At 51.0% G+C, this 19,795-nt stretch overlaps 1 protein-coding gene across 5 annotated transcripts in view; it reads right to left on the minus strand.

Moving 5' to 3' along the window:
* Positions 1–7,544: 7,544 nt before the first annotated feature.
* The window catches only part of SPTBN2 (spectrin beta, non-erythrocytic 2), a 71,982-nt gene continuing 59,731 nt past the window's right edge, over positions 7,545–19,795 (minus strand). For all 5 annotated transcript variants that reach the window (XM_049892593.1, XM_049892596.1, XM_049892594.1 and 2 more), the window contains 17 exons: positions 18,329–18,553; positions 17,944–18,033; positions 17,371–17,631; positions 17,159–17,289; positions 14,629–14,833; positions 13,661–14,035; positions 11,941–12,185; positions 11,723–11,861; positions 11,380–11,464; positions 10,908–11,104; positions 10,459–10,601; positions 10,293–10,368; positions 10,167–10,217; positions 9,767–9,987; positions 9,395–9,568; positions 8,729–8,771; positions 7,545–8,413 (listed from right to left, as the gene is read on the minus strand). In XM_049892593.1, the coding sequence (XP_049748550.1) occupies positions 8,180–8,413; positions 8,729–8,771; positions 9,395–9,568; positions 9,767–9,987; positions 10,167–10,217; positions 10,293–10,368; positions 10,459–10,601; positions 10,908–11,104; positions 11,380–11,464; positions 11,723–11,861; positions 11,941–12,185; positions 13,661–14,035; positions 14,629–14,833; positions 17,159–17,289; positions 17,371–17,631; positions 17,944–18,033; positions 18,329–18,553 (2,895 nt within the window). In that variant the 3' untranslated portion in view covers positions 7,545–8,179. The remainder of the gene's footprint in view (positions 8,414–8,728; positions 8,772–9,394; positions 9,569–9,766; positions 9,988–10,166; positions 10,218–10,292; positions 10,369–10,458; positions 10,602–10,907; positions 11,105–11,379; positions 11,465–11,722; positions 11,862–11,940; positions 12,186–13,660; positions 14,036–14,628; positions 14,834–17,158; positions 17,290–17,370; positions 17,632–17,943; positions 18,034–18,328; positions 18,554–19,795) is intronic.

Here is a 19,795-nt window from a genome sequence, read left to right on the forward strand (position 1 = left end):
TGCGCGCCCTCTCCCTTCCTGGTTCGTGGGGAGCGCACCAAAGGCGTGCTTGATGCAGAGGCCCAGAGAGGGGCTTTGTTTTGGGGCGGGACGGGGTCTCCACTTCATACCAAGCGGCTGGAAGTCTCGGCAACTCGAGTCCCCGAGCACTCAAAATCCAGCTGTGGTCCAAGGGCACCTCCTGCTGGCCAAGGGGGAGATACTGCCTAGATCTCTCACTGTCACCCTCGAACAAAGCCTAGACGTTTAAAAAGATTGATAGATTGGCTTTATCTGAATAGAGTGTGCCAGGGTGTTTGTCAGTCGGGTTCTGGTGGTCACCATTCCTCCTGATGGTGGCTCCATGACAATCGTTGTTGTTAGGTTCCGAGAAACCGGTTCCGACTCATAGCGACCCTATGTACAACGGAAGGAAACATTGCCCGGTCCTGCGCCAGCCTCACAATCATTGCCTTGCTTAAGCTCATCATTGCAGCCTCTGTGTCAATCCATCTCTTTGAGGGCCTTCCTCTCTTTCTCTAACCCTCTACCAAGCATGATGTCCTTCTCCAAGGACTGGTCCCTCCTGTTAACACGTCCAAAGTATGTGAGACAAGTCTCCCTGTCCTCACTTCTAAGGAGCATTCTGGCTGTACTTCTTCCAAGGCAGGTTTGTTCGTTCTTCTGGAAGTCTGTGGTGTAGTCAATGTTTTTCACCAACATCATAATTCAAAGGCATCAATTCTTCAGTCTTCCTTTTTTATTGTCCAGCTTTCACATGCTTATGAGGCGATTGAAAACACCATGAAAATACCAAAATACAGTTCGGTCAGGCACACCTTCATCTTCAAAGTGACATCTTTGCTTTTTAACACTTCAAAGAGGTCTTTTGCAGCAGATTTGCTCAATGTAATATGTCGTTTGATTTCTTTGATTTCTTGACTGCTGCTTCCATAGGTATTGATTGTGGGTTCAAGTAAAATGAAATTCTTGACAACTTCAATATTTTCTCCTTTTAACATGATGTTACGAGGATTTCTGTTTTCTTTGTGTTAACGTGTAATTTATACTGAAGGCTGTGGTCTTCGATCTTCATCAGTAAGTGTTTCAAGTTCTCTTCACTTTCAGCAGGCCAGGGTGGGTCATCTGCATATCACAGGTTGTTAATGAGTCCTCCTCCAATCCTGATGCCCCGTTCCTCTTCATATAGTTTATTTTAACGGATTATTTGCTCAGCATACAGATTGAATAAGTGTGGTGAAAGGATACAACCTTTACACACACCTTTCCTGATTTTAAACCATGCAGTATCCCCTTGTTCTGTTTGAACGACTGCCTCTTGATCTGTGTACAGGTTCCTCATGAGCACAAGTGTTCTAGAATTTCCATTCTTCGCAATGTTATCTCCATAGCATGTTATGATCCACACAGTTGAATGCCTTTGCAAAGTCAATAAAACACAGGTGAACGCTGGAAACATCCTTCTGGTATTCTGTGCTTTCAGCCAAGTCTCTGATACTAAAAAAACACCCAGGCCCAAGTTCCCCAGGCTGCTCCTCCTCTGCCCCGGCTGCATGGATATGTTTCTTTCACTGGATTCTTGATTACCAGCCATTTCAGAAGAGGCATCGTCTGTCCGCTTTTAATAAACGATCTCGCACTCATTTCTTCCTACCTGATTCCATCCACCTCTCCCCTTCCCTTCTCCTTTGGGCATTTCCGGTTTCTGTCTACGCTCAAGCTTTTAAAACATGTGTAAGGGCCTCCTCCCCCATTTCTGAAATAGCTTTCATTCATCGTCACTATTTTTTCCCCCTGACTTGAGTTTCTTCCGTTGTGTTCCAGGACAGACTTCTCAGATGGAGACTTTGAATCTGCCATCGTCCACCTTTACATTGCATTTTGGGTTCTGACCATTTTAATTCCTGAAAATTTCTGAGGTCACCCAAAGTAATGGCCTCTTTAGTTTTCATTCTTCTAAATCTCTCATTTCATACACCATCCTCTCCTCCTCTCTTTTTTACTGTTCATTTATTCTCTGCGCCATTCCATCTCTTCGTCTGCCATCTATTTCTTCACACTCTTGTTTATTCCCTTTTACCTCCATTCTCCTTCCCCCCAGGTTACCATTCTAATGAGTTTAATGTCTGTTGTTTTATCTGTGTGCTTAAAAAATATGTCTTTTTAAATGTTTTCTTCCATTAAAAATTGCTTTTGTTATGCAACATTTCAAACAGGCACAAATATAGAGAGAATATTCTGATGAACTCATATGGACCCTTGCCTAGCTTCCACAATTATCAACTTTTTGCTGACCTTGTTTCATCTAGTCACTCTACTTTTTTTTAATTTTGAACCGGAGTATTTTAAAGCAAATCTCAGTCATCATGTCATTTCATCTGTAAATACTTTCACTATCTGTCTCTAATTAGAACAGCACAATGCCATTATCACACCTAAGATTTTCTTAAAAACCAAAAACCCATTGCAGTCATTGCCCCGTAGGGTTTCCAGGGAATAGCTGGTGGATTCAAACTGCCAGCCTTTTGGTTAGCAGCTATAGCTCTTAACCACTGCACCACCAGGGCTCTTGGGTGGTACAGAGAGTTAACAATGCATTTGGCTACTAACCAAGAGGGAAACCCTGGTGGCATAGTGGTTAAGTGCTACGGGTGTGAACCAAAGGGTCAGCAGTTCAAATCTACCAGGTACTCCTTGACAATCCTATGGGGCAGTTCTACTCTGTTCTACAGGGTCACTGTGAGTCGGAATCGACTCGATGGCACTGGATTTGGTTTGGTTTTTCATCAACCAAAAGATTGGAGGTTTGAGTCTACCCAGAAGCTCCTTGGAAGAAAAGCCTGGCTATCTACTTCTGAAAAATCAGCCAATGAAAACCCTGTGGAGAACAGTTCTACTCTGACACACAAGGGGTCACCATGAGTTGGAATCAACTCGTAATATCAACTAGTACCTGGTAATGTCATCTAATATTCATATTCAAAATTTCCCTAGATTGTCTCAAATAGGTCTTTTTACAGTTTGTTCTAATATGGAGCTAAACAAGGTCTACCCGTTGTGCATTTGTGTAAATTTATTTAATTTAAGTGATCTTGTGTTTTATAGCCCACCATTTCTTACTTTTTTCATTAAGTGCTCTTTTGCTGTGTGTTACCTACCTCCGTGGTGTGCAACCACCATCTCTGGGTATAGGACTCAGGTTACCTCCAAGGCCCCACCGTTCTCACCAATGCTGCAGTTAGCATCCATGTTCATGTGCCCTAATAGAGCTGTGTACACATTTTTTGGGGGGTGTTATGGATTGAATTGTGTCCCTCAAAAATATGTGTCAACTTAGCTAGGACATGATTCCCAGTATTGTGTGATTGTCCACCATTTTGTCATCTGAAGTGATTTTCCTCTGTGTTTTAAACCCTCCCTCTATGATGTTAATGAGGCAGGATTAGAGGCAGTTATGTTAATGAGTAGGACTCGCTCTACAAGATTAGGTTGTATCTAGAGTCAGTGTCCTTTGAGTCTCTTTGAGAGAGACAGAGGGAACTCCTACCACCCAGAAAGCAGAGCCAGGAGCAGAGCTTGTCATTTGAACCCAGGGTCCCTGTGCTGAGACACTCCTCAGGAAGAATGATGACAAGGACTTTCCCCCAGAGCTGTCAGAGAGAGAAAGACTTTCCCTGAATTTGGACTTCTAGCCTCCTAAACTGTGAGAGAATTAATTTCTGTTTGTTAAAGCCATCGGTTTGTGGTATTTCTGTTATAACAGCACTAGATAACTAAGACGGGGGCTCTAAAGCCAGGAAGGAGCCCCGGTGGCACAGTGGTTAAGCGCTCAGCTACTAACCAAAAGGTCAGCGGCAATCTGCTTCTGTAAAGATCATAGCCTTGGAAGCCCCATGGGGAGGTTCTACTTTGTCCTATAGGGTCACCACGAGTCCGAATAGACTTGATGGCATTTTTTTTTTCATTATTATTATAAGACCGGGGTGGAATAGCTTGGTTGCTGGGTCATAAGTTATATCGAGAAAAGCCAAGATGTCACTTTGAGGATTAACCTGACCCAAGCCACGGTATTTTGCATTGCCTCCTATGCGTGTAAAAGCAGGACAATGAACAAGGAAGACCAAAAAAAGAATTGATGCGTTTGAATATGTACTTTGAACATTGAATGTACATACTTTGGACGTGTTATCAGGAGGGCCCAGTCCCTGGAGAAAGACATTATGCTTGGTAAGGTAGAGAGTCAACGAAAGAGAAGAAGACCCTCAAAGAGATGGATTGACACAGTGGGTGCAACAACGAGCTCAAACATAGCGATGATTGTGAGGACCGCGCAGGACCAGGCGGTGTTTCGTTGCTACGAGTTGGAACCAACTGGACAGCACTTAACAACAGAACTAATTTGCCTAAGTAGTGCCAAGTTGTTCTTTGGAAAAGCTGTCCAGTCTACCATCCCACCTGTACCACGCAAGGGACCCTGTATTTCCATGTCTGTGCCGATGGTTGACGTTATTCAGTTGACTAAGTTTTACTGATCTAATAGGTAAATGTAAAATATTTCGCTATCACTTTAAGTTGCATTTCTGAGTACTAATGATTTTAAACAATTCTTCTAGTTAAGTTTTTTGGGTTTACTCTCCTGTAAAAAGTCTGTTCCTATCCTTTGCCCATATTCTTTTCACGTCGCAGTCTCCTTTTTGTGGTTGATTTGCAGAATTTTCTTGTATATTCTAGATACTAATTTCTTAGTGGTTTTGAACATCTTCTCTCATTCCACCAGTTATTAACTTTGTCCATGGTGATGGAACAGAGATCCTTACGTTTGATGTAATCAGATTTCATGGATTTTTCACCTTAAAATCTGTGCTTTTCGAATATTGTTAACGTGTCCTTCTTTAACCCCCTGAGTCACAACGATACTCCCCTACATTCTCTTCTATTCACATAGTTTTTACCTTTCACATTTAGGTCTTTCATTCCATTTTGAGCAGCATGATTCAATAATAATATAATGTAAGCCAGATTAGAATCTTAAAAATTTTCTAGTAAATCCAATAAACAAATAATATTAATAACAGTTGGAATTAGTTTTAATAATATACCTGAGACCCAGCATGGCTAAAATATTACGTCAACACATGTTGTTATTGTTGTTCGGTGCCACAGAGTTGGCTCGGGCTCATGGGGACCTTAGGTAAAGCAGAACAAAATGTTGTTGGGTCCTGTGTCATCTTCATGACTATTGGTATGTTTAAATCCATTGTTTTGGTCATTGTGTCAATTGTCTCATTAAGGGTCTCTCTTGCTTTTTGCTAACCCTCTACTTTAGCAAGCATGATGTTCTTTTCTAGTGATTGGTCTTTCCCGATGACATGTCTAAAATAAATGAACCTAAGTCTCGCCAACCTCCATATAAAAATTATTAATGAGATATTTAAACATTTTTTCCAATTATGTCTTCAAAATCTGGTATGTATTTTACACTTACGGTGCATCTCAATTTGGAGTAGCCACATCACAAGTGCTCAGTAGCCACACGTGGCTCAGGGGTACCATACTGGACAGCACAGATCTAGTGTCCACTCTTGTGGGTGGTATCAGGTAAGAATTCTAACATATTTTTTCTAAGTAATCGATTTTCATATGTCCATCTTGCCTCACTGATGTGTTTTTGTGCTGTAATGCTTCTCACATCCCTCACTGTTCCATTGCAGCTGTCATCTTTCCTGGAATATTTTCTTTCTTCTGTCCGTATCCCAAGATTTACTTCCTGACACTATGCTTGTCCTCTTCTACATCCTGTCCTTAGGGATTCATGCACTCAGGTAGGTTCAACTGCCCCATGTTTGTAGATGATGTCTGGCCACACTGTCAGCCCTTAGCTCTCCATTCATGACGGCATTCGACAGGGCTGTTTCGTTGGGATGCCCTACTAACATTTTACGTATTAAAAATAATCATTTCTCTCCTCTGTATACATTGCCTTCCAGAATTTCCTGTTACTGATTTTCCCTGTAACCCCCAGGCTTGCCACCTTGGAGTGCAAATACCCGGATCCCCTGGGCAGCCCACAACGCATACTTTCCCTTCCCTTCGGACAGTGGGGATTTTACAATTATACCCAAGGAAAAAGAGAAGATGTCGGTGTAGAGCTGATACGTTAAACATTATTCCATTTAATCCAACGACAGATTGTTCTAGTGACATTGATGCCCATGCTTACCACGGAACACTTCTGAATCTGCCCCCTCAAGATAAAGGGATGACTGTCCTGTGGCGGAGCCCTGGCGATGCAGTGGTTAAGAGCTTGGCTGCTAACCAAAAGGTCAGCAGTTTGAATTCACCAGCTGCTCCTTCAAAACCCTAGGGCTAGGGGGCAGTTCTATTCTGTCATGTAGGGTCACTATGAATCAGAATCAACTCTGTGGCAACGGGGTTTATCCTGTGGGCTATCAGGTCTACCGGATCACATGTTCAAAGACCATTCTGGGCCGTGTTGTCCTAGCTCTGGGCCTGCACACACCTGACTAGTCTATTTCTATCAAGACTGGTGATGTCAGTCAGGGGTCTGCTCAGCCAGGGCCCTTGGCTGGTTTTGCTAAAAATGGAGCTACTTTCCTGGAAAGACCTTCTCTGAGCTCTGAAACAAAATCAAGAAGAGAAATTTTGGGAGTGGTGGGTGTGTATGTGTGTGTGAAACTATTAAAACAAAGCTTTTCCTGTAGGAGGCTACCGAGGGGTGGTCACCTCCATTAAGATCTTGAGTGTTGTGCTAGAGTCAAATCCTATTCCCCTGAAACCTGTAATTGCCAAGCTGGAGATAAGGGAGATGTGACGTGCTCCTTTTTTGTATACTTTATCAAACCTGGAACTTGTTCTCCTCTGTGTGTTTGTGTGTGTTTACACACTTAGGATGTACCTGGTGGCTGCCCGGGGTGACTTCATTCTATCGGTTGGTAGATTGGGAACCTACCATTTCTCTGACGTTTTTCTGAGCTCCCTTGGTTCTCTGTTAGAGAAGAGGTAGGAGGTGGAAGCTCAGTAGTCATCCCATATGTGCTCAACTCTCCATTATCGAGCTGAGCAATGGCGGAGACCAGGTTGTGGCCACACTCTGCACTCATTGCCATGTATCCAGGAGGGTGTGGGCACTCAATATCAAAATAGAGGAGTGGAGTTTTCTATTGCTTTTTCCGTTTTTGAAAACAGCTGAGACTCTAGAGTGAAGAAAGTTGTGCATCAGGGAAGTAGTCACTCACTGCCTTTTAGCATCAATACTGTTTGTTGAGGTATCCTGACCCATGAGGAACTTCTTTGGCCTAAGGAGATACTTGGCATTGGTCAGTCCAGAAAACTGGAGGTCATTGTCATGGGGAAATGAGACGGAAGTAGGGAGGCTCTCTCAGAAAAACGTGGTTCTTTGAGGGCTTGAAGGCTCGGGGCAGAGTGGAAACCCCTGACGCAGGAAAACTGGAGCCAAAGGAAAGAACGTGGGCTTCGGCAGAGAGGGCTGTGGTCGGGAAAGCAAGGACACCCAGAGGCAGTAAGAGAAGCTGAGCTTTTTAATCACCTCCTTGGCCAAACTCAAGGCTGTGTTTGCCCCTGAAAACTCACACCTGGAAGCTGTTAGAGTCGCTGGAGATGGAGTGGCCACTGGGGCAGAGAATGAGGACAGGATGGGGAGGGGGAGCTTCGGAGTCTCTGACTGGCTCTGGCACTCTTGCACTCAGGTCCTGCTTCGGCTCTGGGAGGTTCCTGGCTGGCCCCCCAGGAGCGAGGAACCAGAAGGGGTGCCCTAGCTGTGTCAGGAGAACAACCCTGAGGCAGGGGCAGCCATTCCCCACATGGCCTGTGTTGAGGGTGCTGTCCGCACTGTGGTGGTGGTGGGGGGGGGGGGCGCGGGCAGAGGCATAAGGCTAGGGGATGAAGGAAAAGGTAAGGGTGGGGAGTGGAACTGGGGGTTGCCTGGGTCCCACCACCAGTCTGGAATTAAATAGCAGAAGAGAAGGGTTGCCTTCGGGAACACTGACGTGCCCCCAGTGACAGTTCCTGGTGATGGGTTGACCTTGGCAACAGACTCTAGCAGCAGGCAGTTGTCCTGACAAGAGGGTAGTCCCTTTTGACAGTCCCTGGCAGTTTCCCCAACAGAGGGAGGGAGCTGTCCTGGGAGTCTTGCCCCCAACTACTTGCTCTTCTTGAAAAAGCTGAAGCGTTTTTCTCGCTCTCGTTCTCTGCCATCCTTGCTGCGAAGTACGACAGGCCCCTCAGCCCCGACCACTGATACTGGGGGCATGGTCATGGCCCTGGTCATGCCCCGGCTGGCACTGGGCACCGCTGGCTCCTCGGGCTCTGCAGAGGCGGAGGACGCTGTAGCAATGGCCGCATTCACCACCCGCAGCCATGAGCTCATCTCTGCCTGCAGGGTGGATGGAAAGGGAACCCATCAGCCCTCAGGAAGCTGTGCTGGGTGGCTGGCAGGTGGACGGTGGGCAGGAAGAGTGAAAGGGTGAGGCAGAGAAACAACTGGACTCTTTCATCTCATTAGGAGAAAAAGCCCCTGCAAGATCGGGAGCACGTTCTGTGTGGCCTGCACAGGCATCCCATTGGCACATTCAAGGTTGCCTTATTACAGAGAATGAGATGCTTGAGGAAAAAGCGGGGCAAGAAGAAAGGGGAATCTGAGTGGCAGGGTTCTCCAAGGGGGAACGGGGAAGAGGAGGGAGCTGCTCACCTCATCCTTGGCCTGGAATAAATACTCTTTTCCATCCTGTAAGCTGTGGGAGAGAGAGAAGTCTCAGGACAGAGCTGACAGTCTGGGTTTGCCAGATCAGGGCTGGCCAGAGTGCCATTGTAACATGGAATCAGGCTGGGAGGACTTCCCAGCGGCAGCTCCAGAACTTGATCAAACAGGTTTTGTACATTCTTCAGGTTCCTATAGGGTCACTATGAGTCGGAATAAACTCCACAGCACTGGGGTTTTTTTTTTTTTTTTTTTTTTCAGGTTCCTTGGACTTCAGAAAAAGCCAGTCCTTTCTGGTTGGCTGCAGAGGGCCAAGTCGAGCTCACCTCTACCTCAGGCCTTGCCTCTTGCTCTAGGCGGCTGGCTGGTAGGCAGAGGCAGGCCCCTGGAGGCCCTGAAGGCTGGGGAGTGGCAGCACCCAGCCTTCCGATACTGCCCCCAGAATAACATTTCACCTGGACGTTGCCAAACCTCAGCCTGGGGCTTGGTGTTCTTTTTCCCCATCTTCGCATGGAATTTGTCCAGAATCTCCCCCTTGCCTGTCTCTAGAGGCCCAGCCCTAGAACCCCACTCCCTCTGGCCCTGGCTCCCAGCTCCCCTTCACCTGTGTCATTCCTGATGCCCCTCCTGCCCTGTGAGATGGTGTCCTATTCCTACCCCAGCTTGAAGACATGTTTGCGCTTCCGGTAATCAAAGGCAACGCTGCCCTGGGCCCTGGCCAGGCTGACAGGCACTTCTCCATGGTAGGGCACTCCCGTGCTGGCCGCCTTTGCGTCCTTGTAGAAGCCGAGGCTCCCGCGGCGCAGGACGCAGTACACGTTCTGCCATGACCTGGGGGGGCAAGAGGCAGGTCGGGGGTGAGACAGGCGGAGGACTCGGCTTCTGTGGCCCTCACCTGAGGCTCTGTCTCTGGTCCGGAGCCCCATCCCTTTACCAGAAGGTACTTCTCCTATCTAGGTGGGCACCGGGGAGGCCGCTTCAATGGCAGGGACAGGAGAGGCACAGGCTGTGCCGGCCAGACCCGTTTACCTGTTGGCGGCCTTCTTGCCGAAGGCCTCCATCTCCTGTTTGCGGCACAGTATTCCTTCCATCTGTTCCTGGGCAGAGGGCTCTGGGGCTCGAGGGGGCAAGGTGGACACATGCGCTGGCTCAGATGACCTGCTCTGGGGCATCCCAGGAGGGGCTGGGCCCCGGGGCCGGCTCTGCCTCTCTCCTTGTGGCCCGTTGGCCTCGTCCCCTGTTCCAGGCACCTGTGGGGAAAGCAAAATCAGTGACAAGGGAGGAGATGGCAGACACCTGCCCTGGATGTCCATGAGATGGTCCTCCCGCCCCTGCCTTCCGCCTTCCCTGGCTCCCCTCACCCAGCTCACCACCCCTTTCCCCCTTCACCTCCCAGTTATCAACACTCCCATTGCTAGGAGACACCCACCGGCCCCTCCGGGAAGCTGCCCTGCTCCCGTCTCTGTTGTTCCAACAGGGGCTGCAAGGACAAGAGGACGTAAGAGGTCTGCAGGGAGGCCGAGGTTCTGACAGGCACCCAGAACCGTGAGGTTACCTGGGAGGACTCCGCATCTGAGCAGACCCCGTTAACGGTGGGCGGTTGTGCGGATGATGGCAGCCGTGGGTGGGTTCTGGAATGACAGAAGGGGCTCAGAGCAGTCAAACGTTGGGTGGTTTGGGATCAGCCCTCAGCCCTGCACCCTAATTGTCCTGGCTCTCACCCATCCCAGCCGGCATCGGGAGGCGTCCGGCCATCCACCAGGTCCCCTGCAGGGTGGCCGGCTGTGGGCTCTGGGGCTGGAGGCTGTTTCCTTCGCTCCTCCTCTTCCATCTTTCTTTTCCTCTCCTTCTCCTGCTCCTCCAGCTGTCAAGAAATTCTGAGGTCAGAGCACAGAAGGCCACACTGAAGAGGACCGGGGGGCCTGGGGCAGGTGGACACCCTCTAGTCTGATGAGATGGAAAGGATGGAGACTATAAGTCCAAAAGAAGGGGGACCAGAGCCAGTGGGGGAGCTGGGCCACTAAGCACACCCCCCTGGGGGGAGCTGCTGGCTCCCCAAGTTGTGGCATCAAGGCGCTTGCAGGGTGCACCTGGGGGATGCCGGTGCAGTGGAAGGGTGCAGGACTGGGCGGCGTGGCCGGGCTGGACATCCCAGGCCAGCAGCCCTCACCGTGGTGAGCTTCTCCAGAGCGCTGAAACGCTCCTCCCAGGCCACCGCTGACTTCTGGAAGGCCTCGTGCCGCTTGATGAGGCTCTCGACCTCATCGACTGTGCAGCCCAGCTCCGAACTCCGTACCAGCGGCTCCTGGCTGCACAGCCAGGCCTCTGCCATGCCTGCATCTCTCCCAAACACCAATACCTCCAGAACTGCAGGGGATGGGGCACAGGGAGATGGCAGGTCAGGGAAGGGACTGGCCGGGTACTGTCGCCACAGAGACTTCAAGGAAAGGGACCTAGAGAAGGCCATTGCCAGAGCAGGAGCAGCAGGGTGGGCCGGGCAGTGCCAGGGGCAGGCACCTTGACAGCCTCGCCCAGGATTCCTGGTCTCACCGACTCTGGAGACTGCAGGGTACGCTCCCTCCACCCCTCCCTGGGCCCGGTGCCTGCTGCCCATCCCCTGGACACAGGCCACAGCAGCTCACCAAGCTGAAGCCAGTCCATCTTCTCTTGCCACTTGTCAGCCATCTCCTGGCGCCGGGCCTGCAGCTGAGACAGTTTCTCCGAGATCTGGGGCAGCAGAGGTGGGAGTCAGCAATCAGGGGCACCTCCCAGGGTCCCTGGGGGCTCACACAGGGCATCTACTGATTTCTGATTTCAAGAGGCAGGCATGTCAGGGGGGAAAGATGGAATGTGGGAAATCCCTAAACAACACCGAGGGGGAGCGAGTGACAGACTTCTGCCAAGAAAGAACGAGAAGAGAAGACAGACTTAGGGATACTCAGCGAAGCCTTCCACACGAGAATGGCCCAGCTGCACCTCACCTACCTCCTCGGCCGCGTAGTGGCTCTTGGAGAGCAGCTCCTGCCCCATGTTGATGCAAGTGGAGAAGCTGTCTGCCCGGGCCTCGATCTCGGCCTTGATGCCCTGATGATTCTTGATGACCAGGTCTGCCGAGGACACATCCCTGGAGGGACACAGACATGGCATCATGTGCCGCCCACAGTCCGTCACAATCCTGGGTGGGGCCGGCCCTGCGGGCTCACCGGGGACGCTCCTGGGCGTCCATCCGTAGGTTGACCCCGTCCATCCACAGCATCAGCTCCCGGACGGCCTTGAAGAAGCGGAACTTGTCCGTAGTGTCCAGCAGCAGCTGGCGGCGGGCGGCAGAGCTTCCCTGAAGCTGGGCCCAGGCCTCGGCCACCGCCCGCATGTGGCGGCCAATCTCCTCGGCTTTGTCACCGGCATAGGCCTTCTGGAGCCGCTGGCCGTCCTCTTGCACCTGCTGGACCTGCAGGGCCCAGGTTAGAGTCAGGGAGAACCACCCATGCACGAGTGCAGCTCCCTCGGGCCTGGCTGCCAGTCTCCGCCCCTCTGCCCATGTTAGCAGCCACAGCAGCAGAGGGAGGAACAAGGCAGGGGTCGGGGGGAGGCAGGGAAGCCAAGGCTGTGCCCAGAGAAAGCCTGGTCACACTCTTCTGCAGCCTCACCTGGGGGGCGGGGCTTAGCCCTGGGGTGGCCCTTCAAAAGGGCCACTGACCAGCTTTCAGAGGCCTGCCCAGGACAGGAAGGACCTCTCAGATTTGTTGGAATGAGATATTCATGGACTGTACATATAGAAATGATTGAATTGGTGTATGTTTTGTTGTGTATATTTCCCCCCCGCAAAAAAGGAATGAGATACAGGTTGTCCCCAATTTATGGCGTACGTATTTGAATTACGACGAACCGCACTTACAACTGTCTTTTATCTGTACATCTTATCATCAGTAACATGTATTACATACAGTGTTGCAGTATGTAAGCTGCTGATGTTATCGTTCTTGTGCCAGCCCCCAAGAACAAATGAAGATCAGATTTATAAAGATACTGATAATAAAAAGCAATAATAATGAAAACAAAACAAAACAAAACGAGGTATTTGACTTACAGCAGAACTAACTTACAGCGGAGCCATCGGAATGGAACCCCGCCTCAAGCCGGGGGCCGCCTGTATTCAGCCCGAAGAAGGACTTGGATGGGTGCAGATTTGGTTTAAATAGTTGCAGGACGAGTTTCTGCTCATGTTGTGTGGGTCCACAGCTCAAACTTGAGGGGCCCAACAGGCAGATCTTAACCCAACACGCGGAATCTTCCAGCCATTGGCTGTTTTTATTGTTAGGTTCTGTTTAGTTGGCCCCTGACCCATGGCGGCCCCACGCACAAGGGAACAAAACAACGGCTGGTTCTTCGCCATCCCCATGAAGGGTTGCGGATTGGACCGTTGTGATCCATAGGGTTTCTACTGGCTGATTTTCAGAAGTAGGTCACCAGGCCTTTCTTCCTCATCCATCTTAGTCTGGAGGCTCCCCTGAAGCCTGTTCAGCATCATAGCAACACGCAAACACTGACAGATGGGGTGGTGGCTACACATGAGGGGCATGAGGCTGGGAATGGAACCCAGGTCTCCCATGCGGAAGGCCACCACTGCCTCCATTCCAGGTGCTGGAGCTATCTGTGAACTGCGAGGGCCCTCCACGACGTTCGTCATTAGGGCACGAACATGGCGGCTAAAGGGCTTGAACGTGGTGGCTAACGGGTGTAAACGTGGTGGCTAGATGTCCCCGGGCCAGTGGTGTGCTACTGCAATGATCCTAACCTCACCCCAAAACGACCCTCCAGACGATGCTGCCTCAGCACTTTGGAGAACTGCCCCTCAGCTCCCAGGAGTCCCCCCATTTCCCTCGAAGTCTCCTCTAAGCCTCCCGCTCCGTGCTTGGGTCAGACCTGGGCACTGAGGGCCTGGATGTCGTGTTCATAGGCACAGTGTTGGCGCTGCAGGGTCTCAGCGGCGTTGAGGTCTCGGCCTGTCCCGTCGGGGAGCTGCTGCTGCTTCTGCTGCACCCGTGCCAGGGCTTGGCGGGCCCCGTGCAGGAAGCGCTGCAGCTCGTGTGCGGCCGCCAGCACCTGGCCCCGCGTGTCCAGCAGCTCGAGCAGGTCAGCCCAGGCCTCGTTCAGGCCGTCTTTCCACTCGGCCACTGTGGCCCGGGCGGCGTGGCCGCCGGCAATGAGCCCGTTGGCCAGCATGTTGGTGCTGTCCACGCGCTCCTGACCGATGGTGCTCGTGTCCCGGGAGAACTCTCGGAATTTGTCCCGGAGCATCTGGGGAGGAAGAGTTGCAGGGACAACGCTGTGACTCTGGGGAAGGTGGCCCTGCCTTGGGACGTGAGTCCTCTCACCTCAAACTGACAGCCCATTGCCTCTCCCTGGGCCACTTGGGTCCAAATGGGTTTCTCTACAAGTCTGAGTTCATGAGCTGATGCAACTATTCCCACTGACCCTGTAGTTTTGACTGACCCCTTCCCCACCCCCTGCAAAGGTGTTTTGGGGCGCTTGGAACCCTCAGCCTTCAGACAAGGAGACTAACTATGGCCCCATACCTGTACCCATCGAGTCCAAAACCCCAAATTGAGGTAGGGAGTCTACAGCTCACTCCTGTACTATTGAGTTCTGATGACAAAGAGCGTTTGGAACACTCTCCTTTGCCCCTGCCTGTGCTCAGACCCGGGTCCTCCTTTCTGCACACTTCTGCAAACTCCCCAAAGCCCAGGAGGACAGAGGCTGCTCGGCCTAGGTCTTGTGGCTTCCTGCCTGGGTGCTCTGCTCAGGGTGAGGCCCTGCCATCCTGGTGGGTACCCCGCCCTCCCTGCCGTCCGGGTGGGTCCCCTGCCCTCCCGCTGTCCATGCATACTCACAGTCACATGCTCATAGTCCTGGCCCAGCTCGTGAGAGGCTGCCACCACCTCGCGCTCCTGGATCCACTGCTCCAGGTCGTCCAGCTCGCGGCGCAGCTGGCACAGCCGGAGGTGCTCCTGCAGGCGTTCCCGCCGCTCCCCTGCCAGCTCCTTCAGGCTGGCGTACAGCTTGTCCACCTGGGCTTGGCGGATGGACAGCCGCGTGCTGTGGGGCGGGGGAGGGCACCGCTGGACTCAGGACACAGCTCTAATCCCAGCCCATCCCAAAGAGCCCTGTCCCTTTCAGTCCCCCAGAAATACGTGTCGTCAGTTCTACTATATCTGCAGTTCTAATGGAAACCCTGGTGGCATGGTGGTTAAGTGCTACAGCTGCTAACCCATAGGTCAGCAGTTTGAAGCCACCAGGTGCTCCTTGGAAACCCTACGGGGCAGTTCTCCTCTATCCTATATGGTCACTATGAGGCGGAATCTACTCTAAGGCAACTGATTTGCTTTGTGGTTCTAATAGGAATGAAGGTGTCTTTGTTATGTTAATGAGGCAGTATCGTGTCTAAAATCAAGCTCTTTTGAGATAGAAAAGAGTAGATTAAAGAAGCAGCAAGAAAGCAAAGATGGTGGAAGATAGGTGCCACGCCGCCACGTGGAGATGGCCAAGGAGCCAAGGAACAGGAGCTGAAAAGAGACAAGGACCTTCCCCCAGATCTGGCAGAGACAGAAAGCCTTTTAGCCTCCTAAACTGTGAGAAAATAAATTTCTGTTTGTTAAAGCCACCCCTATGTGGTATTTTGGTTCCAGCAGCGCTAGGAAACATTATACCAAAAAGAATTAGTCGATGTTCAACCATTTTAAGAGGTGGCATATGATCAGGCACCGATGATACGGAAGGAAGAAGTCCAAGCTGCTCTGAAGGCATTGCGAAAAACAAGGCTCCAGGAATTGATGGAATATCAGTTGAGAGGTTTCAACAAACAGATGCAGCGCTGGAGGTGCTCACTCATCTATGCCAAGAAATATGGAAGACAGCTTCCTGGCCAACTGACTGGAAGAGATCCATATTTATCCCTATTCCCAAGAAAGGTGATCCAGCCGAATGTGGAAATTATAGAACAGTGTCATTAATATCACACGCAAGCAAAATTTTGCTGAAGATCATTCAAAAATGGCTGCAGCAGTATATCGACAGGGAACTGCCAGAAATTCAGGCCGGTTTCAGAAGAGGACGTGGAACCAGGGATATCATTGCTGATGTCAGATGGATCCTGGCTGAAAGCAGAGAATACCAGAAGGATGTTTACCTGTGTTTTATTGCTTATGCAAAGGTATTCGACTGTGTGGATCTTAACAAACTATGGATAACACTGCGAAGAATGGGAATTCCAGAACACTTAATTGTGCTCATGAGGAACCTTTAGATAGATCAAGAGGCAGTTGTTCGGACAGAACAAGGGGATACTGATTGGTTTAAAGTCAGGAAAGGCGTGCATCAGGGTTGTATCCTTCCACCGTACCTATTCAATCTGTATGCTGAGCAAATAATACGAGAAGCTGGACTATATGAAGAAGAACAGGGCATCAGGATTGAAGGAAGACTCATTAACAACCTGCGTTATGCAGATGACACAACCTTGCTTGCTGAAATTGAAGAGGACTTGAAGCACTTACTGATGAAGATAAAAGACCACGGCCTTCAGTATGGATTGCACGTCAACATAAAGAAAACAAAAATCCTCACAACCGGACCAATGAGCAACATCATGATAAATGGAAAAAAGATTAAAGTTGTCAAGGATTTCGTTTTACTTGGATCCACAATCAGCAGTCAGGAAATCAAAAGATGCATTGCATTGGGCAAATGTGCTGCAAAGGACCTCTTCAAAGTGTTGAAGAGCAAAGACGTCACCTTGAAGACTAAGGTGCGCCTGACCCAAGCCATGGTATTTTCAATCACATCCTATGCATGTGAAAACTGGACAATGAATAAGGAAGACTGAAGAAGAATTGACGCCTTTGAATTGTGGTGTTGGCAAGAATATTGAATATACCATGGACTGCCAAAAGAACAAACAAATCTGTCTTGGAAGAAGTACAACCAGAATGCTCCTTAGGAGCAAGGATGGCGAGACTGCGTACATACTTTGGAGATGTTGTCAGGAGGGATCAGTCCCTGGAGAAAGACATCGTGCTTAGCAAAGTACAGGGTCAGCGGAAAAGAGGAAGACCCTCAACGAGGTGCATTGACACAGCGGCTGCAACAATGGCTCAAGCATAACAACGATTGTAAGGATGGCGCAGGACCGGGCAGTGTTTCGTTCTGTTGTCCACAGGGTCGCTATGAGTCGGAACCAACTTGACGTCAGCTAACGACAACAACAAGCGCTAGGAAACTCAGTCTTCAACTGCCCGCCCAGCCCCCTCTCGTCAGCTTTCTAGGTGGTTCTGTACATAGGTGGTATGGAAGACGCCGCACTGTCTGCTGCCTCCTGCGCCCAGCTCCCTCTCCCCGGTGCTCCCGTGGGCCTGCTGTGCTCACCTCTCTGGGTGGTCGTGGTCAATCATGTCCTGGCTGCTGGCCGCCAGCTGGTGGATGGTCTGGGAGTAGTCAGCCAGGGCCTGTTCCAACACCTGGTGCTTCTTCACCTCGGCCTGGGCGCTCAGCTCGTCCTGGGGGGACAGTGGTATCAGGGAGTGGAAGTCAGGGGAGGATAGATCAGCCACACAGGAGGGCTCCACCTGGGTGCTCACCTTGGCCTTCTCCTGGCCCATCATGTGTAACTCCTGCTCGCCCATCCAGGCCTCTGCCTCAGCCGCGTCGCGGTAGAACTGCTGAGCCCGCAGGGCCTCCTCCAGCCGCGTCCCTCGGAGCTCCAGCTCACGGCCCAGGCGCTTCCACATTTCCTGCAGCTCGGCCAGCTCCGGGCCTGCGGCGGCCGCCCCCAGGGCATGCTGCCGCTCTTTCAGGTCTGCGATCCGTGGCTCATGGCCCTGGATCTCCTTCTGCAGGGTCTGAGCACAGCACAGAAGGCTGCTAAGGCACCGGCCCTTAGTAATCCTTCTCAACACTCCACTTCCCTTCACACTGTCGCTTCCCTCCCTTCCTGAGTCCTCTTCACCTCCCTTCTTCTCTGGCTCAGGTATAGGATGGTAACAACCCCTTCAACCTACAGACAGCCCACCACCCTGAGGTGAACCACTGAAATCTAGGATGACACGTGGCATCCAGTGGAACCTGAGACGGCCTGGGTCTTAAGCAAAAAACAAACTCCCAAGTCTGGGGAGGCTCTTGGACGTGGCTTTTGTCTTTAGCCTCTGTCTCACCTGGTTTTTCTTCATGAGGAGCTGGACAGTGGGCAGGTCCTTGCCGTGTTCCGTGGAGCTGGCCATGGGGAGCCGCTCTGTCACCCACAACTGGATGAGAAAGAGGGGTTGGAGAGATCCAGATGGCAATGTGGATGCTAGGGGTTGGGTGGGGGACACCTGGGAGGAGGCCTTCTAGGGCTACTGGTGAGTGTGTAGGGAAAAGTCATCTCTGGTTCTGGGGCTAAGGGACGTGCAGGGCATTCCCAGGTGTCCCGAGAGGGAGGAGGGTGCAGAGCACTATCGGCCCCTCCCCACCACCCAGGAGGAAAGCTGGGGAGCCACGGGGCGGGGAACGATCGCCTGTAACCAAGACTCGGCCCTGTCCCAGGCCCGGCTGACTCACGATCTCGTCCTCCACATCCCGGTGGAACTGGTGCTGCTCACGAGAGGCCTGCAGGCGCTGGCAGCGCTCCTTCATGGGCTGGCACAGGGCCCTGAACTTCTCCTCCACAGCCCGTGAGGTCCTCTCCACTTCCCCTGCACCCCGGTCTTCCTGGGCCAGAGCTTTGGCCTGAGCCTGGATGGCCTCCACCTCCTTCTCTCTCACAGCCATCTCCCGTTCCAGCATCTGCCAGTCCCGGGGGGAAGGAGACGTTAGCATCGCACTCCACCTCCAAACTCAGGAGAGTTGCTGGTCTAGATCAAGCCAATCATGATTTCTTTTCTCCGGGGTTCACCACCCCATCCTGCATGATCTCACCCCACAGAGGGCATCCCCTCATGGCCTAGATCAGTAGATATCAAACCTTAGTATACATAAGAAACCCAGGGGAGCATGTTGTTAAAAATGAAGGTTCCCATGTCCCACCTGTGCTAGTTATCAATTTATGGTCTCCCAATTCCAAACCCACCCTTTGCCCTGCTTTGAGATGCTGGAGCCAGACCCTGCAAACATTTCTCCTTTGCCAGCTGGCGCAATGTTAGGTTTTGTCAGTAGAGGGCAATGGAGCGACACCACAATGCAGAGCAGAGGCAGGGGCTTCTACTCCTGGCTCCAGCATGCTTTTCTTCTTGTTCCTACAGCAATGCTGGCCCTCACCCTCCAGCAAGTTTTGCTGGCACTCCAGTGGGCAGGTGTTTCCTGCCTGCCAGCTCTGGCTCACCAGCTTCAGACCAGCTCTGGCCCATACTTCTCAACCATCCGTGAGCTTCTGCCCTTCCAACCAGGTCTGAAACTCAGCCTTCTGGTGTGGGAAGGGTATCTGCCAACTGGCTTCTCCCTTGGGGACTCTCCCTCCACCCTAAGGTACTAGCTGCTCCCTGCATTTGCTTTCCTGTAGAGCAGCAATCAGCAAATCTAGCCCACTGTCTACTTTTGTAAATAAAGTTTTATTGGAACAAAGCCATCCCGTTCTTTTACATAAGAATGCCTGCAGCCTGTTTTTGTAAGCTGAGTTTGATTTTGAAACAGCCATCTCCATCCATTTATGTGTTGTTTATGGCTGCTTTCACACTACAAGGGCAGAGCTGAATAGTTGTGACAGAGCCTATGTGGCCCCAAAAGCCCCAAATATTTACTATTTGGACCTTTACAGAAAAAAGTTTCTATCCTCTGCTTTAGAGTTCCCTTTTACCCCTTTCATAATTAATACTTATTAATAAACCCATAAACCAAACCTGTTGCTGTCGAGTCAATTCCAACTCATGTTGTTGTTAGGTGCTATCAAGTCAGTTCCGACTCACAGCGACCCTATGTATGACAGAATGAAACACTGCCCAGTCCTCAGCCATCCTCACAATCATTGCTGCGTTTGAGCCCACTGTTGCAGCCACTGTGTCAATTCATCTTGTTGAGGGTTTTCCTCTTTTT

Source organism: Elephas maximus, chromosome 7 (assembly GCF_024166365.1).
Source record: "Elephas maximus indicus isolate mEleMax1 chromosome 7, mEleMax1 primary haplotype, whole genome shotgun sequence".
NCBI classification, from domain to species: domain Eukaryota; kingdom Metazoa; phylum Chordata; class Mammalia; order Proboscidea; family Elephantidae; genus Elephas; species Elephas maximus.